The 26,235-nt window shown below is 33.4% G+C and overlaps 2 protein-coding genes across 2 annotated transcripts in view; one reads left to right on the top strand and one right to left on the bottom strand.

Annotated features, from left to right (window-relative positions):
- Window positions 1-26,235, bottom strand: part of LOC126781668 (uncharacterized) — a 396,382-nt gene that overhangs the window by 296,428 nt on the left and 73,719 nt on the right. The window lies entirely within an intron of this gene.
- LOC126781883 (uncharacterized) lies at window positions 5,178-26,186 on the top strand. Its single transcript, XM_050507003.1, has 12 exons — window positions 5,178-5,554; window positions 8,139-8,265; window positions 9,419-9,562; window positions 9,922-11,457; window positions 11,536-11,727; window positions 11,893-12,031; window positions 17,506-17,656; window positions 17,867-18,137; window positions 19,163-19,501; window positions 20,153-20,749; window positions 22,917-23,108; window positions 25,732-26,186. Exons 1-12 carry the CDS (start codon window positions 5,444-5,446, stop codon window positions 25,872-25,874), a joined length of 3,942 nt encoding a protein of 1,313 aa, XP_050362960.1. The 5' UTR covers window positions 5,178-5,443; the 3' UTR covers window positions 25,875-26,186.

A 26,235-nucleotide genomic window follows, 5' to 3' on the forward strand; every position in this document is an offset into this window, starting at 1 on the left:
GCTCCCGGTCGTTGACCAAGGAGAGATTAGGGCGGCTCTAGAACAGCTTAAAAACAACAAATCTCCGGGAGATGACGGAATCACAACAGAGTTGCTTAAGGCAGGCGGGACTCCGGTCCTGAAAGAGCTAGCAAGCCTCTTTAATTCCGTCATCCAACATGGCAAGACCCCGGAAACGTGGAGCGGGAGTGAGGTGGTACTGTTTTTCAAGAAAGGTGATAAAACCCTCTTGAAAAACTACAGACCAATCTCCCTCCTGAGTCACGTGTATAAGCTGTTCTCAAGAGTCGTCACGAACCGTCTCGCCAGACGACTTGACGAGTTCCAGCCCCCAGAGCAAGCCGGCTTTCGATCAGGCTACAGCACCGTGGACCACATCCATACTGTTCGGCAGATTGTGCAGAAGACCGAAGAGTACAATCAGCCGCTGTGTATGGCATTTGTGGACTACGAGAAAGCCTTCGACTCCATCGAAACCTGGGCAGTGCTCGACTCATTGCAGAGATGTCATATCGATTGGAGATATATCGAGGTACTGAGATGTCTGTACAACGCCGCTACAATGACTGTCCACATCCAGGACTGTAAGACGAAGGCGATCCAATTGCGCAGAGGGGTGAGACAGGGGGATGTAATATCCCCGAAACTGTTCACCAACGCGTTGGAAGACGTTTTCAAAACGCTGGATTGGACTAGGTATGGAGTCAATGTAAACGGCGAGTACATCTCACACCTTCGATTTGCCGACGATATCGTCATCATAGCAGAGTCGCTGGAACAACTCACCGAAATGCTGCGTAGCCTAGGCGAGTCTTCCCGGTGTGTCGGTCTCGGCATGAACTTGGACAAGACCAAGGTCATGTTCAATAGGCATGTCGTGCCGGGACCGATATACGTCGAGGGGAAACCTCTCGAAGTTGTTAGTGAATATACCTACCTAGGACAGATTATACAAATCGGTAGGAACAACTTCGAGAAGGAAGCCGATCGAAGAATTCGCTTGGGATGGGCAGCATTTGGCAACCTTCGTCAAGTCCTCAAGTCGTCTATACCGCAATGTTTGAAGACGAAAGTCTTCAACCAATGCGTCTTACCTGCCATGACATACGGTGCCGAAACGTGGACACTAACTGCGGGACTAGTCCACAAATTCAAAGTCGCTCAGCGTGCTATGGAGCGAGCTATGCTCGGAGTATCTTTGAAGGATAAGATCAGAAATGAGATTATCCGGAAAAGAACCGGAGTCACCGACATAGCTTGCAAAATTAGCAGGCTGAAGTGGCAGTGGGCTGGTCACGTATGTCGTAGGACCGATGGCCGTTGGAGCAGACGAGTCCTAGAGTGGAGACCGCGAATCGGCAAGCGCAGCGTAGGGCGCCCTCCAGCCAGGTGGACCGACGACCTTAAGAAGGTGGCGGACACCAACTGGATGCGGAAGGCGGAGGACAATGAGCTTTGGCGCACCTTGGGAGAGGCCTATGTTCAGCAGTGGACAACGATTGGCTGTTGATTGATTGATTGATTGTATCATTAAAAATAAATTATAATGAAAGATACACCAAGTACAAGAGTAGTGTAATATAGATTTTAAAGAGTGAGGTCGATTATTTATTATAAAATAAGGATAAAACTATTAACGGCTACTTGTATTTATTTTATTGTTGCATTAAACGCGGATTATACGAACGAGTATGTTTCCATAGTGTGTCAGTATGAGATCACGCGCCGGTTAGCGTGCTTTGGCAACGATAAAATCAACGCTTACAAAATAATGTAGCTAGCACCCTATTGATAAAGGTACGTTATTTGCAAAAGTTTTATCACGTTCTATACATACGAACTTTACTTATGGAATAACATTTGACACCTCAAAAGTATGTATAATTTCTAAACGCTAAAAAATGTACTCACGTGGCAAACTGTATTCGACGTTGACAATATTTTATTCATATGTTAACTGTTTATAATAATATTCAGTATCAGTTGGATCAATCACATTGAAATATTAATATTCTTGATTGGTTTATTGCATTTAATTTAAGTATGCTAATAAGCTTTTCTTGAAAGTGTGACGTATTACTAAGTAAGTACTATTTAATTAATAGTTACAAGAAACAAGCATAAATATGTTACCTCTTAACCGCTACTTCTCAATAAAGTAATTTAGCAGTAATCAAATCGCGAAATAATTATTTCAAGATTATGTGTTATAATCTTAAAAATAAAATTATCGCCTCCAGTCCATTCCAAATAATAAATTAATTAATGTAAGCAAAAATCGTTTCAAAACAATTCTCTTTCTTGTGCCAGTTTTTCCAGGTACGTGATATTTCTGTCCAAACCGATAGTAGATTTCTGAAAATTAATAAACATATATCTACCATACAATTTCTTATATGCTTATTTTCAATCACTTTCAATCGATTGGATGCTTATGTATATTGTTTTTTGTATTTTCGCCACTTTGTCTTTGTTTTTTGCACAGTTACAGTTTGCACAGTTGGAATGTGTGTCGTATCCCGTGTATGTTATATATTCCCACTATCCGCTGACAAACACGAAAATGTTTACCGTAACAGCCTGTGAATGTCCCACTGCTGGGTTAAAGACCTCCTCTCCTCTTTTTGAGGAGAAGGTTTGGAGCTTATTCCACAATGCAGGTTGGTGGAATACACATGTGGCAGATTTTCAGTGAAATTAGACACATGCAGGTTTCATTAAGATGTTTTCCTTCAACGTAAAGCACGAGATGAATTATAATCACAAATTAAGCACATGAAAATTCAGTGATGCTTGAACCCACGATGGGCCATCTCGAGTTGGCTCTGTGGAAAATGTTAAAACTGATAAGTATATGCTATATTTAAGAAGTAAATATTATTATTAACACGTGGAGAGTATTATATTATTTCAATCCTTGATGCTTATTACCTAGATAAACAGTATAACCCTGACAATGTGTATGCAAAATTTCATGAGTAGATAAGACGTAAGAAACAAACAAACTTCCGCATTAACAATATTAGTAAATACTAGAAAAATTTGTCAGACTGTCCTGTCTGTATATTTATTTACTTCTCAATTTAAAAAAAAATGCTTGATCTGTGTGACAAATGATACGCCTAATTATAGCATACTGTGCAGAACAAAACAAACCGCTTATAAAAAGTATATTCATCTCAATTAGACATAAATATATATCAACATCCATTTTTATATATTATATGGATTTAAAGTCGAATATTTTAAATAATCGTACCTACTCCACACCAAAATTCATATTTCTTCTTATAACTCACTCATCGTAAACAAACGATGCAAAATGTGTGCGTAAACTGCAATTCCACAAAGTGTGATATGAAATATGATGCTCACGTTTAGCATACGAAATGTTACATCAACACTTCTACACAGGGCATACTGATTAGCGCTTAGCCATGAGAACGAATAAAGCATGACATATCTGTATTGCGTATTACTTAATTATTTAATATAAAAATTATATATTTGATTAAACTAAAATCCCCTGGTTGAAGTATTGACGTCTAGAGAATGGTTAACGTGACAACTGTGACACTGTTTATGGGCCCTGGACCAGCAAGCCATTTGCCCGTCTGCCATGCCATATTAATTTAAAAAAAAAAACATTAATTGTCAATATCACCTGGCGATCACCATTTATGTGCAAATGTTGTCCGGAACATATTTCAAGATATATTTCTATATATGTGTATATGTATATGTGGATGTGTATGGTTTTATTTTCCCTATTGATAATTTTTGAAAGTTAACACTCAAAAAACTTTTATCTGGCTAACTAACCTCAAACCTCCTGCTCTACATTCGTATAAACTAGCCACTAGACAAATGAGAAAGGCAATGACCTCTACATGAATGTTATTATTTTAAAATAATACTTATTAAACCCAACCCACGATGATTACCCAAGTCACAAATTTCTTATAATTTTGAAATGATTTTTTTCTTTTTTTATTTAATTATTTGTTATATTGATTTAAACAAAACATAGAAAATAATAAAATCTAATACACACGTGGCTATCCAATCTGGAGCAACACGCTATCGGAACATTAGGCTGTCTCGTGTCGTCATTGGCTGACTAAGGGCTCGCTCGTTATAATTTATTGCGATAAGATAACATTTGTTGACAATTAACCGCTTTCTTACTGAAAAATGTAAAGAAATACCTACGAGGTACGCTGAGCTTAATTGTTTGTGGCTAGTTACACTTTGATAGTAATAAGTGTGACAATTTTTATCTAATCATGATGTCATTTATGCGTTATTTGAACAACGAATTTAATGTGACTAATCTTACATAGCTTATTTATATGTCTTAGATGTCTGGTATCCAAAAAATAGAGCGCGTGTATTAATACGCTGAATATACTTATAGGTTCTGTTCTCAAACATTACGTTTATAAAACTTCTTGATATTCCATAAACAGGCTTATTTTAAATTGACATAGTTTTGTCTTCCATAAAAAAAACTATCACTGATTTATCTCGTTCTATCATTATTGTTTTGACATTCAAAAGAAGACGACATTATTGTTTAACTAATCACCCGCTTAACAAAGTTTATAAGCAAGGCCGTATGATTTCACATTGAACCTTAATGCTACTTTTTATTTAAGAAAGAGTTTGTACGTGAAGTTTCAAAACGTGAGAATAATGAATTAGCTACATATTTAAAAAGAAAATTAAGTCAAAGTGACTGCCTCGTTAGTCTAGTGGCAGATACAAAGCCACATATCCCGAGGTCCTGATTTCAAACACCAAAAAATAAAAAGTTATTGGACCTTACTATCGAAGAATCTTAGTAGCAGCTCGGAAAGCACCACCACCCATCGGATTATAAGTCCATTTCACTTCTTTAATCGAAACTGCAAATGCGAAACATGACGAGGTAGCGTAATTATTTGATTGATTATATATTTACATACTCTTTAATATCACGTGAGAACAAAGTATTTCGAATTTTTATATGCTAATCGTCATTGTTATTTATTGAGGTGTGTACGTCACTGTTGTTTATTTATGTGTGATTAATGCATTACATATGCATAAGCAATAAACTTAAAGATATCACCATATCCTTTCACATTGTATCATATTTACATGACGTACGCACAAACACCATGGAAATGTCGTAGAGATAAGGACAAATACGAATGAAGTCTATCTCTAGAATCCGCGTATCCTAATTAACCGTCTTCATATATAATTTATTATTTATCTCTATCATGATTGGCCCATTTAATAAACGCGTACAATCAATACTTATCATTTTATACGTTTACGTCGTAGAAGTCAGAACTAAAGAACCGGCTCGTGTTGGTTTGAAGTAGATGTGTTGCAGAGTAGCGATATCCCGCGCTCGATAAATTGTTTTAGTGATATACTTTTTACGACATTACAGATGATGGTAAAATCGAAACGATTGAATTTGAAGATAAAAAAAGATGGAGATTTTATTCCACCGGATGGGGGTTGGGGATGGATGATAGTTCTAGCAGCCGGATTTTCTAACGTAAGTTATTTTTATATATTTAATTATTGAATTATTTTTATTCATAAATTCTATAACTAAAATTAAAATAAAACACAAAATACGTATTACAAATTTATAGAAAAAATACGCCGTAAAAGATTGTCCTGTGGCATTGTACCCAAGACGGCACTACTACCTCTTTGCACCGCTAGACTCAGCCTTTGGGCTAAATAAGCACCAGCTCTTGGGTCACCGGAAGTGTGGACCAGTTTCTTAGAGAGATCTTATATATTTTTTTTAGTAACAGACGACCATGGACCTAATGTTTCAAAACCTGCCCCGCAAATTAATATTCGTTGCATAAAAGTGAATATTTGCGGAGCTTGAGTATTTGAGCAGATGAAATTAAATGACTGTACATAGCATAAAATATAACATATATATAAATTATTGACTATAAATAACTAAATTTCTATAAATATATCTTCGTTCACTCATAAATAACTGACTGAAAATACATTTGTTTGCTTTGTAAATGGTTCCGTTTTAAAATCTCTCAAATTACAAAAATACTTTTGTGTCTCTTGTATTAAAAAAAACAATATTTCATTAATTATTAACTACGCGTAATGTATGTAAAATTTTTATTTTATTTAATATAATTACCATAATTGGTTTAAGTTTTGGTAAGAATGGGTTTCAATTTCCAATAAAATTATTTTAAAAATATAAAAAAAATCCAAACTAATTTTTAATTTAACTTATATACCTACTTAACATGATGACCATGGAAATGTCTGTAATTTTCACATTGTCTGTGCTAGTTTATTAGTCAATCATATCTTAAGGAATACTTATATCAAATATCGATTTTTTTTTTAAATGTACAACGTCACATACATTATCTTAAGTGGTAAAATAAGGAAAACTAATGTTTTATGGACAATAAACGCCTTGCAAATACCTACGCCTAAGTTAAGTGGTACTGATAAATTTGCAGACTTTGAAAATTAATTTAATTTAAAAGGGTTAATTTTTGTGTCACATTAAAATATAAACACTTTTTAAGACATTAAACGTTTATCTACGTAGACTTCTATGGCACAGGTATATAAAATAAAATTTTCATTCTTTTTATAACAGCTGTACACGATGAATGTAGGACAAGTTTTTAGGTGATAATTTACACACCTTGAACTACAGTATAAAAAAAAAAATAATCTATATATAAGGGAATTACCACTCATCACCAGACGAGATCCCCGAAACAATCCGTTCGATCGACTTAAAATTCGTCACAGTTACTTCTTCGACGTAGGCGCTTAATAAGAATTTTATGCAAATCCTATCCAAAATACATTTTTCTTCTTATCTGCCCGTGCGAAGCCAGGATGATTATCTAGTAATTAATATATTTCGTTTGTGCGTCATTTCAATTGTTCAAATACAATTTAAACAATTTTATTAAACGCTATAAACATTAACACTCGTAACATAATTGCTGAAGATATAAAGATTAAGGTGTAGGCCCGAAAGTTATATTCTTGTGATAAATATGTGTACGAATAATCTTACACTTGACTTAATAAACATGTGTTTTAATTTATTTATATATGCGTAAGAATATTTCCATTGATTATATTACATTTATGTTTAGTTAAAAATCACTATGCGACTGCAGGGAACTAATTTATAGTATGCTCTTGGATAAATTAGTTACGAGTATATCTATTCGCGTATAAGAGGTATGACTTCTACGTGTGATATTTATGGAACAAAGCAATTGCTTTAAATTGCTATATTTGTAAGACATAACATACAATAAACTAGAGTGCATTCTAAATCTGTACTTTCACAAATTAAATACAGGAACATAGTAACAAATGTAAGTCGCTACTGAAAATAAGGAAATATAGCTTATTTTGCTCTATTGCAGTTTGGCGGATACATGTGGCATTTTAATTAACCCCTATGTCATCGCGATATTTCATTCAGCGCCGAGTATGAGATGAATTATAACAAATAGGATATTACGTCTAGGTGTGTTTACACGTTGTTTTTGTTATGGTTAATTATTACTGATAAAATATGATAAGTGATCGATACAAAGTTTACAGACGACGTATAACTACGTTCTTAGGACATCCTTGAAATTAAAAAAACGTGAAATCATAGATAACACAATACTTTTAGTTAATGCCTTTATGGTCATATAATAAATTGAATGAAGTAGCTCGCAATTATTGATAAAATACTTATAGGTTGTAACATTTTTTATTTTCTTATTTACAATAATGTACATGGCAATAATGATATATACACGGCAGTACCGTGTATATATTATTATTTCATTTCAATCCTAGCCTAATAATAATGAAATGATTTATATGAAAATAGTCTTGTCGCAGATTTAAAGAAATAATTGACATTTATATTAGCTACATATCAATAGACATTTTAAATGGACAAAGTATTTAACTATTTGTCTCATATTGTTGACAGCACATTGCCAATGAGAAACACGAGCCATGCCACGATTTCCAACTAATGATGTAATTTTGTTTTTGTTACTTAAATAATTAGAATTATTTATTAGCTAACATTTAATATAAAACCATTTTAGTTGTCAACACTGCCTATGCTACAACAGTTTGGGTTGCTGTTCCGGGACAAATTTTCGCGGCTGGGCATCACCAGCTCGGAGACGACGACCATCATCAACATGAACTCCGCGCTGACCTCTTGCGTCGGTGCGTGACGCGCTTCGCATGGTAACTCTCTGAATACCATACCGGCAATTCAGTGTTTTAATGACCAGGCATTGTGCCAAAGATATGTAGACTGTACCTAAATGTTGAATTTGTTCAGTCGCAGTTTTAGCTATTGTGACGTGAATAATTCTATGACTCCAGCTTGAACAATTACATTACAAAAACAAATTTAACTATGAGCTTATAAACGATTACCATTTTATAACAAATTATTATAGAACGAAAACTTCTTCGCATTGGTTTTAAGTTTAAACTTTGAAATTATCTATTTAATAAATTTTTTAACTTTAATTCAACAGTTTGTAAATGTCCCACAGCTGGGCTAACGATTCCTTCCTTTTGAGAAGCAGGTGGAGCTTATTCCACCTCGCTGCTCCAATCCGGGTTGGTGGATGTGTATCCACCTTGCAGTCATATGGCGGAATTTTAGTGAAATAAGACACATGCAGGTTTCTTGACGATGTTTCCTTAACCTTGGGCTTACATACATTTGGCATGTGCTTATGTTATTTCCGTGACTTATGAGTAAAATTATTTAATTAATTCTAAAAAGTATTAATCATAGTATTCATAAGTCATAGAAAAAAGTATGCTTAGAGAGGCACTTGTGATAAGATGTTATGATTCTTACTTTTACAAGTTCAATTTAAATAGTGATTTAATGAGCAAAAATTACTTAGCCTAAATAGTTAATTTTCGTTTTATAAGTACACCAAAAAGTTGTGTTATACGAAATCACTTCCTGCTTACAATATCAGCTCTGGCTAAAATACGACCACAATATATAACAATAGACAAAGAACATACCGATCTATCATAATCCGAGGCGACGGCAGTCAGTCACGACCGGATCAGTTCAGGATCAGTTTGATGACTCCTTGCATTCCAAAATATGACTGTAAGTTCTGCCGACTTTCTACTTCCGCCCTGTTACTGAGAATAATTGAGAATCAATTGCATAAACAATTATCAGCGTGACCAGGGCGATAAAGAAGGAAATAAATTGACAAATGTCTGCTTAATATGATTAATTATTACATGAAAATAATATATCTTATCATTTTTACTTACGGTTAAAGTTTATTCGTTATCTGTTATTCGTTTTACATTTATAAAAATATTTTATTTACAGGATTAGCGAATGGTCCTGTCTTTAAAATCTTCAGCTATCGCCAAGTGTCGCTAACTGGAACGATCGTGGTGTTTATAGCGTTGGTATTAACCGCATTTTCCTACAACTTTGTGACGTATTTGATATGTTTCTCAATTCTTTATGGTAAGCATAATAACAACAACAAATATAAATGACCTAATATAAATACTAAGTTTATTAGCTATAAGTTGTCTATTTTAATAGATTAGACTCATTATATAAACGCTAATACAAAACATATTATATAATATTCTCGGCAAAAGCCTCCTCTCCTCATAAGGTTTGGAGCTATTCCGCCATACTGCTTCACGTTGGATTAGTGATGGATGTTTTATTTGACGCATGCGAGTCTCCTCCCGAAGTTTCATAGCTGAGATTAAAATGAAATTATAAACACAATACTACTTTTAAAACGTATTTTACGAGTTATTTCTGCTTAAGCATGGAATCTTGAATATTAAATGTGTCAATTACTTTTTCAGGTGCTGGATATGGTATAAGCAGTTCAGCCAATGCTTTAGCTCTAAACACGTATTGGAGAAATAGAAGAAGATTGGCTACGGGATTATCATGGACTACAACAGGTTTAGGTCCAATCGTATGGCCGCATATTATAACTGCACTGTTTGCTTCCTTTGGCGAAACGGGTACTATTCTTATTATAAGCGGATTTGCATTACATTCAGTAGCCTGCGCTCTTCTACTACAGCCAGTTGAATGGCATTCTAAATCACCAGATTCTAAAGATCAAGATGAAGAGCAATTATTAGCCCCAAATGCACAAACAGACAATGTACCTAATGATAAGAATGTTCAGGAGAGTGGTTATTTCAGTCAAGTTTCCAAGATAAAAAACCTTAGTCTTTTTTCGAGCCAATATCTGTATAACGAAGATGATCCAGTGACACCTGGGTATGAAATAACTGATCCTGGAGTGCCTATGATGTTGCGAGCGAATGACGGATATTTTAGTCAATCAAGGCAATCGCGAAGTAAGTTATCGTCCAGAGAAGGATCTGCTAAAACATCTCGGCTGAATTCAAAAAAAACATCTATGTCTAATTTATTAGAAAATCGTTCAAGAAAATCATCAACATTATATCTAAACGAATCCAAAAAAAATTCATCTGCTAATTTAGGCGCTCTGATGCTGGACCGTGAATCCAAACAAACAAATAAGCCCAAACGTAAAACTTCAATAACACTGAATACTCAGATTGAAGAATCAGAAATAGAAGATTGCCCAACATTAAAAGCCCCTCAAGACTTAAAAGCAGATGAAAAGGCTGTAGTAGAAAAGATAGATCCAAAAAAAGCAAAATATATTGCGGATAGAGCAGAAAAGCATTTAGCGGGAACGAAAAGTCTCAAATCTTTTAAAATGGATGGACAATATAGCGAAAAGTATCAGAAAGATAATCACAGCAATATTTCATTAAAGAATCAAAACGAATCGGAAGAGCGAAAATATCTAAAAGACAATCATAGCAATCAGTCAATTCGCACAAAACATAGACGGAAATCTAATAATTTTAATTATGAAAGTGAAGTACTTAAGCAAGCCTCTTTAAAATTAGAGCAATACTTAAAAGAAAATCAAGACGATTATCAATCAAATAAGTTTAAGCTCTTGGTAAACAGTCCTTCAGAGGACGAAGTTTTTGAAGAAAAGGTTGAAGGAAAAAATGAAGATAAAGAAGACGAAGAACCTGATTTAACATTCTGCCAAAAAGTTGCAATGTTTTTTGACTTAGATCTTCTAAAAGATTTTACATTTATCAATCTAATGCTGGGCATTACTTTGGCTAACTTTAATGAATTAAACTTTTCAATCTTGACGCCGTTTATTCTCGGTGATTATGGGATGACGAAACCTGAAGTAGCTTTCTTCATGTCACTATTAGCTGGAGTAGATATTTGCGTTAGATTTTGTATTCCATTTGTGGCTGGAAAGATTGGATGGGATAACAACTCTTTTTTCTTATTTGGTGTTTTATCGATGGCCATGGGTAGAGTAGGTAATTATATTTTTATGAGATATAAAAAATAATAAAACTTTGTACAAAATTTAACATAAGACCCCTTTCATTTTCCAGTGCTAGCTTATTGTCAGGATTACAACATAGTACTTATGGTGGCTGTAATTATTGGTTTTGGAAAAGGTCTACGAACAGTATTTATGGCTCTTGTAATTCCTACCCATGTACCCCTACATAAGCTGCCAGGTGCTACCGGGATACAACTGTTAACGGCTGGACTTGTTTATTTAACCTTGGGACCAGTTGTTGGTAAGATTTTAAAAACTTACTAATTAATGAAATACCATTAATGATTGAAATAACATATTTTCTAGTATAAAACATAAAAAATATTATTTGCTTATAATATGTTATATTAATGTAAAAAAATATATTATTTTAAACAATTACAAAACTTATAATTCCTTCTCCTAGGCTGGATAAAAGACAGTGCATCCACGGCCGTCACACTACATTGTCTTAATATATTTACATGGCTCACTGCAATTTCCTGGGGGATAGAGAAGTACTTCATAGTGAGAAAACAGAAAATCAAAGCTGAATCGATAAAAGCGTGACATGAAATATTAAATAATCCTAAACATAGTTAAATATGACATAAATATTCAGAATAAGTTGTTAAGTTTAAGTGAATAATGTCCGAATAAATGGGTCCTATTAACCAATGATGTCGATTAGTAGTGTCGACAGAGGCCGGGTTGTTGAGGTCAAACGGACCGTCAGTGTCGGTTCTAACTTCGTTACATGTGTCGCGATAACCCCAATCAATATTATTATTACTACTCTTTATCTTATAAATTTTCGTAAGCGTCTCAATAAAGTGTTAAGTGTTTTAACTGAATTTTATTGATATATCCAGTCTTCGTGAACAAGTGAAAAAAGCAAAGAGATTAATGGTGATATTAAAACTGGATCACGGGAAAATATTTAAATAATACACATATATTACTGGGGTGGAAGTTAAATAATTAGACAACACTATATGTGTGTAAATAAAGGATAATTAAAAGTAGATATTAGCATATTTAAGCCGATTAAACCCGAATGAACTTTTTGTTTACTTTAAAAGCGCCTAACAATATATAATAGCTAATCGATGTACTGTGTTGAAGTAATCGTAATTACTACAGCAATTTTTTCGTTTTCAAGATCGTTTTATGTTAAACTTTATTAATAAGTGAAGCAATTAATAACGTAATCAATTTATATTAAGATAACTCAATATCCATTACCTATTTTCTATCAGCCCTAAAAACTTTATAGCAACAGTTATTTTTACTTAAATTGCAATCCCATGTACGTACAAATTATTTCAATTTAAAAATATTTATAATTAATAAAATTAAAAAACACATCAAATTATACATAAAGGTAATATTTTTAAAACTCCTTCATTTTAGTTGTTAAAATCGTATTTAATTTATTTTAAGAAGCAATCATTATAACATTCCATTCAATCAACAGACAATCACATTCCACAGCTGGACATAGGCCTCTCCCAAATCCCAGCGTGCGCCAAAGCTTTAAATAATAGTTATTCTAAATTGTATTTAATTCTAATTAATTGTACCTACTTCTAAATTTAGTAATAAATTTAGTAAATACGTTTGTATATGTATCATTAGAACATATTTGATAATTCTTTATTTAAAACTACTTTTCTGCCATTTAAATTAAATAACTGACAAACTTTTCAAGATTTTTCTCGAAATGTTTGATATTAGTTTTTTTAAATAAAATTTTGAAAATAAAGTTTAGGTGTTGACAAATATATTTAGACACAGTTTTCTGTTTTCTTTAATAGTAAATATTTATATATTGCTAGCGACGAAATGAATTCTGTGCATTCATAATATTATATTAGGTCATATATTCAATTAAATATAATTAAATATTTTACATAAGGACAAATGCGCTGGTGGGCTGGCTGGTTATCTTATTATAAATGTAATTACACAAAGTAAGTAAACATTACTATATTCGTCTCGTCCAAATAATTTATTCATCAAAGAGACTCGTGCAAGCATTTTGAATCTTACAGTAACAGTAACAGTAACAGCCTGTAAATGTCCCACTGCTGGGCTAAAGCCTCCTCTCCCTTTTTTTTTTTTTTTTGAGGAGAAGGTTTGGAGCTTATTCCACCACGATGCTCCAGTGCGGGTTGGTGGAATACACATGTGGCAGAATTTCAATGAAATTAGGCACATGCAGGTTTCCTCACGATGTTTTCCTTCACCGTAAAGCACGAGATGAATTATAATTACAAATTAAGCACATGAAAAGTCAGTGGTGCTTGCCCGGGCTTGAACCCACGATCATCGGTTAAGATTCACGCGTTCTTACCACTAGGCCATCTCGGCTATTTTGAATCTTATTCTTATATAATTGAAGTTTAAATTAAACGTGACGCTACCATAGTTCGGTCGGCTTAAAACCTCAAGGAAGTAGTAGCAGTAGTCACTCTTTATACGAATTATATATCAATTAATTAGTATTTTGTTTTTTTTTTTCAATATTTGATAATATTTGCGATAGCAATCGCCATTATTACGTAACCCTAACCTTTTTTAAATTATTAATTCATGAAATAGCTCATAAATAAAAATGCATTATATTAAATATAATTAAATTTTTAATTGCCTTAAATTCCCATAATCCGATTGATGTTATCATTTTAGTGATAAATTTAATCCATTGCGTGACCGGCTTATCATTGATAAGATTTTTACACTGTGTAGATTATAATGTCGTTATGTAGATTTAAATACATTTAAAGGGTTTCGTAAGGATATAACTTTCATTGGTGGTACCACCATAGATTGAGCTTTATGCAAGCTCGTCTGCGCAGGTACCACCCACTCATTGAATATTCTACCGCAAAACAGCAGTACTTGGTATTGTTGTGTTCGGGTTTGAAGGGTGAGCGAGCCAGTGAAATTATAGGCACAAGGGACATAACATCTTAGTTCCCAAGGGTGGTGGCGCATTGGTGATGTAAGCGATGGTCAACATTTCTTACCATGCCAATGTCTATGGGCGTTGGTGACCACTTACCATCAGGTGGCCCATATGCTCGTCCGCCTTCCTATTCTATATAAAAAAAATAGATACACTCAATCATCTTATATTCTACCTTCCACAAATAGCAATTGTATGACAATGTTTAAGCTTAGAGAGGACAAAATATGTTAATAATTATGGTGTAGTTAATATGATAGGAGTGGTGGTGACTACTCACCATCAGGTGTTCCATTTTTTCCATCGGCTTATTTTATATAAAAAGGAAGCCACACAGTAAGTTCTCGTTTCCGGTCGTCTCTTCGTACGTGTACAATGACCGATTAACCTAGTAGATATTAGGTACTGATTTTAATTTAAAATTTTCCACAGTTTTGCTTCTGTCACATAAATAATGAAATTAAGGTCAATTTTTCATTACAAGTAATGCGAGAAAAGCGAAACGAATAAAAACTTGAATGTTGTAGATATTCCTTTTCTATTTTAAAAATAATAAAACTAGCTCATTAAAAAATATTAATATTCCTATTTACATCTAATTACGCCTACAGCATGTGTTAGTACGGGAAAGACAATAGACCAAGGTGGTAGGCATTGGTTTACGGACAACCTCGCGATGTAAAAGTCCGGTTCGGTCGACTCCTAACACGAGCTTTAAGCTAGTTTTACCTTAAAAAGACGGGCTTCGCTTCTATTCTTCCTTTTTTTTGTTTTGATTTATCACATAAAACACAACAAGAATGGACAACAATTAAACTACGACTACTAGCTAATAAGCCTTTCTTAATTTGTACGGAAAGCTCATTGCTCAAGTACAATAAACTCTTACTTGGTTTTCGATATTGCTCGTTACAATACAAACAAACACACCGCGCTACTAGTATATAACATATGTTTAGTATTATCTATAAGCGATGTTCCCATTAGTTATCTCTACGTGATTTCCAAGCGCCACATTAATAAAATTAATAATATCCTGGGACATTATTCACACGGCCATTTGATCCCAAATTAAGCAGAGCTTGTACTACGGAAACCAAACAACTACATATACTACTTTTCTTTTGGAAATACATACTTATATAGATAATTAACCCAGACTCAGGACAAATAGACATGTTCATGCACACAAATGTCTGTCCTGGGTGGGAATCGAACCCACAACAAAACAATTTGTTTTACCAAATGCATTAAGCGGTCATTGACATTGATGGATTATTAATTCAATAATAATCATGTTAATTGTTAGGAATGAATTTGAAAAATAGGTTTTATATATACCTATCACTTTTTTTCGAAAAGATTAATAATCGTCATTTAATTCTTATATATCTATATCTATTTAAGAAAAGTAAAAAAAGTAAGCCTGTGAATGTCCCACTGCTAGGCTATGGCCTCCTCTCCCTTTTTGTGAAGGTTTTGGAGCTTATTCCACCACGCTGCTCCAACGCGGGTTGGTGGGGAATACACGTGTGGCAGAATTTCAGTGAAATTAGTTACATGCAGGTTTCCTCACGATGTTTTCCCTCACAAGCACGTGATGAATTACAACCACAAATTAAGGGCATGAAAATTCAGCGGTGCTTGTCCGGGCTTAAACCCACGATCGGTTAAGATTCACTTGCTTTTACCACTGGGCCATCTCGGCTTATAAAAATACAATATATTTTTAAACAGACAGTATTACTGTTGGAGTGGTACTTTTGTAACTGCTTACAAAATATTTAATTTAAATCATTAGCTGTTTGAATAAATCTTTGACACAGTTAATAGTTAGTATCTTGCCACTAAATAAACCGTAACTGTTCATCATATTAATATCATGCATTCCCGTTTCAGGTATGATATTTATTATGTATCCCACCGTGTAGGGAACTCGTCTAATTAATGTTATCGGAAGACGCCATGAAACTGAAAATATAATAAGTTAATATCTTGAAATAATCATAAAACAAATATAACAAATAATACATTATTGTTTTAAAGAATAAATGTGGTTTTAAATACACCGATAAACTAGTTTATGCGTGAAATAAAAATGCAAACTAGAAAGTAAATATATAACTTGGAATATATAAGTCACGTTTCACGTCGATTTATTAATTTTAATCATCTTTTATTAACACTTACAGATGGATAAATTAACCTTTCATGATTACATATTTATCTCATTAGTTATAATTAATGAACATTGCGTTAATGATGATTAAATATATAGTTAGGTCGTCAAGAGCGAAATGCTTTGCTATTTATTTCTAGTTACAGTACAAAAAACATGTTAAGCAATATATACGTAACATAAATTTGAATAAATATTCTAATAAGGGCTTTACACCTGTTATATTTTAATATTGTTATATATGTATGTTTTTTATTTTATACTATTACTAAGCAAGTGTTGCAGTGTTTAATTTTTTTTTTAATAATATTTATGTGATTTGATTTCAAGACATTGTATCAAGTTGTTATTGTAGAACGCATACGCATACAAGACGTAAACATAATTTTTTATACCTATAAATAAATATTTGTTTAATTTACTAATACCTATAAATCCAATAATCTAAAACGTGAAAGAAAGTTTTGATATAATAAATATTTTGAGGTTAGAATAAAAAAAAATGTAATTGTAAGTTTAATCAAATTTTTTAGCAAAAGTTTCTTTTCACAAAATAAATAAAATTATCAACTAACTAAAAATTGTTTATAATTACGAAAGACTATGTAAGTATATAAGTCTTAGTGCCAATAGTACGTTATTTGATAACAGGGACATTTTAGTCGCTCTGATAACAAATGTCTGAATGTATAGTTACTTGCTAGACGTCGCCTTATAACAATACATGCGGGTACAACGCTCTGGACCATCGAACTTCAACGTTATATAGTATTTAGTGCTGTCCGTTTCTGAATAGAAGATATATATTGAACAGGCAGTGGTAACAAATAATGGTTAATAATGAACGCTGTGATGGAGGCTGAGTGAACTCGTGAAAGTGGTTCGATATAAAACGGACTTTGTGGACAAGTCTCATTGTTCAAGAAATGTGACGGTTTCCCACCCGGAATCACTTTCGTTAAAATGTCTCGTGCAATGAATAAAGTGCCACCCGATGGAGGATACGGATGGGTTGTCACTTTCGCCTACGCGTTAAATAATGTAAGTTTGAATATATAAGTGGTATAAATGAAAAAATTAAGGCCAAACCGAGATAATTATTCGTGGCTTGCTTGCATTAAATATTATAAAAAAATTATATGTGGTCATTAGACCACGAAACGTTATAAAGATTTCTTTTTAAATTATCTTCGCTTCCGAGATTTCTAGCATTCATGAATTTGACAAAAATATTTGTTTTTTCTTGTTTAGGTGGTAGTACTGCCTCTAATAGTAGCCTTCGGTTTGGTTTTTCAAGAAGCCTTTGATGAAACTGGCTTAACTGCAACACAAGGAAGCCTCGTTATCGTCCTAAACCATGGATTTGGAATGCTTTTATCGTTTTTTGGAGGACCAGTACTCTGTCGGTTTGGATACAGAAAAGTGGCAGTGGTCGGTGCTTTATTGGTCACATCCGGCCTCATATTAACAGCCGTTGCGACCAACTTCTGGCTGTTTATAATCTCTTACAGTATTATTAATTGTAAGTACAATGAACTCACAATCATATACTTATTCGATTTGCTCTGCTCTTTATTTCATAGCATTTTCACTATATTTTTTACATTTAGATTTTATATCGAAATTATTTAATTGGATAATAAGAAGTATAATCAAATTAAATTATTCTTTACTTACATAAGTTCAGGCTTATAGTATTATCATCAAATAATGCTTATGATAATAACCGATACCGACATCTGAACAAATAGCAGAACGAAATAATTATCTCTCGCCTCGCGTTACTAAGTGTGTCAACTAAGTGCGGCGAATAATTTTGTATATAGTGCATGTAACGCATTAAATCAATACAAATAATTACGTAGAAGGCAAATATATGGATACTTTAAATTCAAAAGAGACTTTTGTTTCGTAATGTCTTAAAGATTGCAATCTCAATCGTTACGATACATTCAAAAAGTCATAATTTTAAATATATCAAAAAAATATAATTATATACTTCCGTAACAGCCTGTGAATGTCCCACTGCTGGGCTTAAGGCCTCCTCTCCTCTTTTTGATGAGAAGAATTATATAATAAGAATTATATACTTAACTGGTATTATTCGACGATGTAGCGCTGAAAACGTACTACCGTCTTCGATCAACAATACGATTGTGGTATTGTGTACTAGAGGACTAGTGTACAATAAGTTTATTGTTTTTACTTCTTTTTGACTTATGAAGATGAATAGTTTTAATATTATACAGACCTTTTAGAATGTTGTTTGACACAAAACACTTCTAAAATGTATATATTATGTATTATATTCAAATAACCCACTGTATGTTTTTACTACTGAATTTTTAATGAATTGAAATTTGTATAAACTTACTTGGCTTGCGTATAAATTTGATCAGTTAATTGTGATTTTGATCAAAAACATTCATTTTTCTGTATATTTTTCTCGAAAAGCAAGTCCATGATTAATGCTCTATAATATGGCAATTTTTTGTCCAAAGTAGAAATCTAACTCTCAAGATTTATTCCATCATCGTTTATTTACAGCTATGGGGGTTGCAGCGGTTATGGCAGCCTTTTCATTAGCAATAAATTCATACTTTAAAGAGAAAAGGGGACGAGCTGTCGGCATCGGCATGTCTATAACAGGATTAGGAGCCATTTTTATGCCATTACTAATGAGCGTTCTTATATATGCGTACGGCTGGAGATACGCCGTTCTTATTTTAAGCGCCATATGTCTTCACTCCCTTTTAGCAGCATGTTTACTTAGACCGGCTAAATGGTACTTAAAGGATCCCCAAATATCAGAAGAAATGGTGCCACTAAATAAGGAACTTAGCATAGAGCTAGTCAATGGCAGCTTTACGACATCATCAAAGCAAGGTAAGGTGTCCGCTCAAATTAGAGTTACAACTTAGCTGTATATTATTACAAACTGATGTACTCTTGACCTTATTTACTTACGTCGCCTAACAAAAGAGACTAGCCGATGTGCTTTTTTTATGTACGAGGGGGCAAACGAGCAGGACGCTCACCTGATGAAAAGTGACTACCACCGCCCATAAACATCTGCAATGCTTGCAGGTGCATTGCCGGCCTTTGCTTAGTACATATTATAAAGCACAATTATGTGTGGAAACAAAGATACACTCTATATTCCCTTCCTCTCTTAATCCGATAGGTCGGCAATCTGACACGACCGGAGAAAGTTCAGGTGCAGCACCAATATTTTTACGTGTTATCCGAGGCACTGGTAAATACTGCTAACTTCCAAAGAGAGCTTTATTGGCCCGACCTGGAGCTTGAATTTAGTCACGGGGTCTAAGCTTAAGCTTAGCCACTAAACTATCAGGCCAGTGACTGCTTCAATTATAAATTAAGGGATAGTTTATAATTAAATAATAGATGGGATAAGCACAAGCAAATTATGTTGATATTTAACAGCATATTGTAAATGGAATTTTAAATGAAGCTAAATTGTATATAACTCATGGAATTGAAGTTTAAGAGTGTATTAAAAAAATTCTTTTTTAGGAATTTATTCGTCGAATAAATTAGACGAATCTATTGAAAATGGTCTACCGCCCCCTAAAAGTGTTTCTATGCGAGCCTTAAGTGGTTCTAATGGAATTATCAACAGGAATGCGATTTCTCATCCTGATATACGTAAAGAGACATCCGAAATGCCCCTTGCCGAGTCCAAATATAAGTGGTGGGAATCTCAAGAAATTAATTTGGGCAGTTCCATTAACATATTCAATGAAAAAGACTATGATAAAAAAGAGAAAGAATTAACAAAAGACTTCCCTGAAGAAAAAAAATCAAAAGGATTGGTACAGAAATTTATAGATTTCTTCGATCTAACTCTTTTGAAAGATCCTATATTTGTAAATATATTAATTGGTTTATCGATGGCTTCTTGCGTCGAAACAAATTTTTCCCTTTTACTGCCTATTATTCTCAAAGACATGTTAAAATTTGAGACGTCAGATATCGCGATAATTATGGCCGTAATAGGATTCTCTGACACTCTGTTTCGACTTGTGTCAGCGTTTATTGGAGAGTGGTGTCACAGGCCACCTCGAGTCATGTATGTGGTGTGCCTGATTATAATCATTTTTACAAGAACAAGTAAGTACATTTACACATATTAACATTATTTATTATTCAATCCTCTTCAGCATTAATCATGTATTTCTGGTAAAGAAGAACCAGACTTTCTTGGTAACATATTGGACCAAAAATATATTTTTTATTTTAAATATTGAACAATATATTTAGGGCATTTATTTATTAAATTATTTTTTTGTATAGAATTGTGTAGAAAATTGTATCGCAAAATATAAATATTATTATATGTATACAAATGATTTGAATAAGAAGTTATGTTAATTGTTTATGCAAAAATGTAGTTGTTTAGAGAATTCTCAATTTGAAATCATTCTCTGAGATTAAATAAATATCACTATCACTTGCATTCTTCGCTAGGCGTAAATTGAAGCGTAGTTACTTTTGAAAAGTTTTTTTTTTATGATAACGTGATCGACTTTTATAGTTCCATATACGAATTTGGAAACTTAGTATAAAATAAAATTACATAGTTATTATTATATATATAGAGTTGCAAACTTCATATGCGTAGGTTTATAACATAACAGTATATGTATATGTCAATTGTATTTTCTACGCACTGATTTAAAATGAAGGCAGACTGGCAAATAGGTCACGGGTTATTGGTCACCACCGCCGATAGACATAGGCAGTATAAGAAATATCGACCAACCCTTACATCGTTAATGTACCATCAACCTTGGGAGCTAAGATTTTATGTTCCTAGTGCCTTTAGTTACGCTGGCTTATTCACCCTTCAAACTTAAACACAGCAATACTAAGTATTGCCGTGGTAGGTGATAAGAGCTTGATAATTGCTGGCACAAAGCCATACTCAGTTTATACTAACAGCACCACGAACTAGTAGGTTTAAACATACATACAGGCAGAAACATCTAAGATCAGTAACCTATCTAACTTTAAGGCGAAAAACAATTGCCTAGTTTAATTATTTAAGATTATATTTTAATGCAGCAATGTTATTAATTAAATAGCAGATTATACTGCATCACACACCACCTAGTTCTTATATGTATGTTTTTTATTCTTTGATTTTTAATAAGTTTTGTGTTCCGAGTAGATTAATTCATTATTAGCTACATGTTGACATTATGTAATGCCAACCTCGATTAATTGAACTCTTGCTAATCTCAATTCTGATTAGCAAGTATCACTATTAGACAGTAAACTTTTGTGTTCCAAATCAAGGACTGTTATTAAATTAAATTAATTATCAATTAATTATTACTATGATGATCTAGTTTAGCTTTATAAAGCAGGTACTAAGCTGTTTAATACGTCGAAGTACGGGCTAATTATCACTGAGTCCATGCCCAAACAAAAAATAATTTATACTATTTCGTTTCAAAGAGCGAAAGTTAGTAAGGCCGTTAAGTTAGTAAATTTAAAACCTCTTGCTAAAATAAAAAATAAAAACATTTCGATAATACTGGATGTCAATGTTACCTACATGCTTACTAATATTATTAATGCGAAAGTGAGTTTGTTTGTTTGTTATTCTTTCAAGTCAACTAAGTGTGCATAAACGTTGTCATGGATACAGAAAAAAGTCAAATAAGTTAGAAATCGTTCACGAAGGCGTCACTAAAAACACAAACAACAATCAAAAACGATAATAACTACAATTAGTTTTTGAGGATGTAAAAAAGATTGAAAACAATAAATTAAGAGAGTTAGCTAAAATGTTGTGAACATACTAATGTATACCGTAAAACTAAAAACACACTTTTGCATACACGCTGTAAAATTTATGGAATTCGTAAAAACTATTTCGATTCTATCCTCAGATGAGCTAGATTATACAAAATGTTGTATTGCCATCCGAATAATATATCCGAATATTATGTATATTTGGAGAGTTTTATTGATATGACAATTAGAAATAAGTTCCATACGACTTCCTATGTCTGTTTACATACAACTTACATTCAACCTTCACTCTATATTTTATATCTCCAATACGAATATACTACAGGTCACATCACATACAACTTCGTAGTTTGCAAGGTTGGTGGTGCATTGGCAATGGAGTGGTCAAATATGGAGTGGTCATATGGGCGGTAGTGACCGCTCCATCAGGTGGCCCATTTACTCGTCCACCTTCCTATATTATACAAAAAAGGTTCTAAAATGCACATTAAGCTGTTATTTATGTTTTTATTTACAGTAATGCTGTTCACGACAACGTTTAGCGGCATGCTCTTTGTAGCATTTTTAATAGGGGTGACTAAGGGTATACGAACCGTGTACATGAATATCATAATCCCAAGTTATGTGCCTCTAGAGCGGCTGCCTTTCGCTTCCGGCATTCAAATGCTTTGTAATGGCATCGTAATAACCACCATCGGATCGCTCTTAGGTATGTTTTTTTTACTTTTTCATTATCAGTGTACTTTATACATTTTTGTTCGTGTTAATAATTCGTCGATCAGCAGTTGAGGAAAACATTCTAAGAAAAACTGCTATTTTATGCATTAATCCGTATCACTTCATCTTAAATCATTTAGGAATATTAGTATTTATAAAAAAAAACTAAAAAATAAGTTTGACATTAAAAATAAAAGCACGTGTAGCACAAATATGAACATTTTTTGATTATATTAGACAACTATAAAAATTTATTTTATCTCAAAATCGTTCGATGAATATTGAAATATACATTTATTATAGTTCACGTATTATATTTATAAATATCGTTTTATTTTATAAATGTTAAATATCTGTGGCATCATCAATCAGCATCTATGAATTAGTTTTATATGAATACATGAATGATAAAAATAGTCGTACAATTTTAATATTTATTATCAGACGAGGGGAATAGAAGTCATATATATCATTTGTAAGCTGCTGTATATGATCCTATGTATGCCATAGATGTGTTAATATATTTTAATGTACTCTTTAAAAATATGCTAAAATCGAGACGATACTAGTATAATAAATTATAATGTGATATTGTCTATAAATAAAACTACTTGTTACGCGTTCATTTTTATTATCTTGTTCATAATTGATATTTTATCTTGAAAGATTAAATATTGCATTTGCTTTACTCATATCATAATAATCATATATCTATATCATAATCATATAATATCTATGATCGTGTTTTTCCCTTCCCATCTGCTTATAAGTGGGAGGATAAAGGGTAAACAGTTGTTCACTATATTATGTCCCTATATATCTGTCTTAAGAAGGGCCGAGTCCAAAGGGCATCATAATTAATGTATCATTAATAGAAATAAATATGTTTCAATTAATATTAAAGTTTTAAATGTTATTTCAGTATTTTAATTTAAGACAATATTTAAAGGGTTCGATTTCCACCCCTAGTCTGAACACATACATATGTGTGTGTTTATCATTTGACCGTTACCTAAACACAAACACTTTGGAAAAGAATACCGTATGTAATTAAAAAAAATACATAATTTTATATCGCCATGGAGATTAATCTTAAGTCTCCCTTAAACATACTTAGAGGCTTTTAGTTAGGGGTACTTTTTCGCATTAATGCGCAAAGGCTACCCACACTTAACCTAACTGTAATCGCAGAGTGATAAAACGGCGGATATTGTTTTTCTATAATATCAAATATTATTAAAAATATGTTATTTATAGCTATTACATATTACACATTGCATTTTCGTGAATGTGATACATCTATAGCGAATGTTATCTTTACACAATTATCTGTCATAAATATTTTATCAGATAAATTAAGGTTAAGATAGCGGCTCATATAAAATATTTTTAAGTTATAATTGCAAACATATCAGATAGAATAATAGCATGAATTATTTAATAAATAAATAGATAGAAGTTTGCCTTTAATTATCAAACCATTATTAATTTAACATTAAGAACGTACAAAGTTGCAGTGTCAGTAAAAATCTAAATCCTTTTCCTCGACATTCAACGCTGTTGTGCGAAGTCTTCTCTGCTCTTAAATAAAAACACATGCAGCAGAATTTCATCAGACACATGAAGTTTTCCATTATCTATAACACATAAAATATATATTTATAATAATATAAAAATAAAAAATATATTTGTATATACCTATATTTTTTTAGTCGGGCAATCTTTTCGGTAAGTACCTGCACGGAATAGTCAGGCGGGAGGTAACGCCCTCCTGCCACGAGTGTGGTGCGCCTACGGACACGGCATGCCACACTCTGATGGAGTGTGCCGCTTGAGGGCCTCAGCGCCTTTCCCTATCGACTTTAATCGGCGGAGACCTTTCGCTGCCGAGCGTGATAAATGCCATGCTTGGTGGGAAAGGTGCTGGATGGAGATGGTCTCCTTCTGCGAAAATGTCATGTCGCAGAAGGAGGCCGCGGAGTGGGAGCGCGAGGAGAGTGCCTCCGCTGACCCGCTTCGCCGAAGAAGACCGGGGAGAAGACGCCGGCGCTATGCGCATCTTCTCCTTCCGCCGTGCGTGTCGCCGGGGCCAGGGGGTCTCTGTACCCCGAGTACCCCCTAGGATTTGGAGGCCCGCAGAAGCGGGCCAACCGTTGGGACGGCACGGTAGTATGCGCAAGCGATCCCGTGACGTCCCCCGACAAGATGGAGTGGGTACCGCTTGTTTTTTAGTGGGTATTCCGGCGCCTTCAGCGCCGGCGAGTCCCACATACCCCCACACCTTATGTGGGGGAAACACATAAATGTGTTTTTCCAGCGAGAAAAAAAAAAAAATCGGGCAATCTTGAGTTTAACTCTTACAAACAAACAAAGATTTGTATACCAGTACAAAATAACTCTGATATAATTTAAATATACAAATACTATAAATTAATTAAATATATGTACATATTTAACACGACCTTAAAAAGGTGGCGGGCACCAACTGGATGCGGAAGGCGGAGGACAGGGAGCTTTGGCGCACCTTGGGAGAGGCCTATGTTCAGCAGTGGACAACGATTGGCTGTTGATTGATATTGATTGATTGATTTAACACGATATTTTATTTATTTCAGGTCGCTTCCGTGACCTGTCTGGATCATACAGGATGCCAATTTTGGTTCTGAATATTGTTACATTTTTGACAGTCATCCTGTGGAGCGCTGAGTTTATCTACTTCAGGATTAAGAACAAAAATAACGAACAAGTATCTGAATAGAATGATTTATTGTCGGACCTTACATTAGCTTATTATATATAGTTTTAGTTACGATGTACATATTATTTACTAAGATATACATCACTTTATGCTTTATAACTTATGTACATAAATGTTCGTATTATAAATTGTACAATACATTAATTTTAAACCTAAGAAGTCATTTATTTACAAATTATTTATATTTACAAGTGTGGGATGTTAGTTATTACTACGATCGGTTAATTACATTTTGGATACCAAATAGGAATAACCTTGCTTATGTATCTACAAGTTTCAGTTTGGTAAAATAAAACGAAGAAAAAATCCTTACTTTGGTTTACGTTATTTTAAAATGTATTTAGTTATAATTGATCAAATT

The sequence above is a fragment of the Nymphalis io genome, chromosome 4, assembly GCF_905147045.1.
Source record: "Nymphalis io chromosome 4, ilAglIoxx1.1, whole genome shotgun sequence".
NCBI classification, from domain to species: domain Eukaryota; kingdom Metazoa; phylum Arthropoda; class Insecta; order Lepidoptera; family Nymphalidae; genus Nymphalis; species Nymphalis io.

Bases quoted from the DNA above. Each gene is read 5' to 3' on its own strand.
- LOC126781883 (XM_050507003.1), top strand. From the start codon at position 5,444: ATGATGGTAAAATCGAAACGATTGAATTTGAAGATAAAAAAAGATGGA. The intron at 11,728-11,892 runs GTAAGATTTTAA...TCCTTCTCCTAG, and splicing joins AACCTTGGGACCAGTTGTTG to GCTGGATAAAAGACAGTGCA. The intron at 23,109-25,731 runs GTATGTTTTTTT...TATTTATTTCAG, and splicing joins CACCATCGGATCGCTCTTAG to GTCGCTTCCGTGACCTGTCT.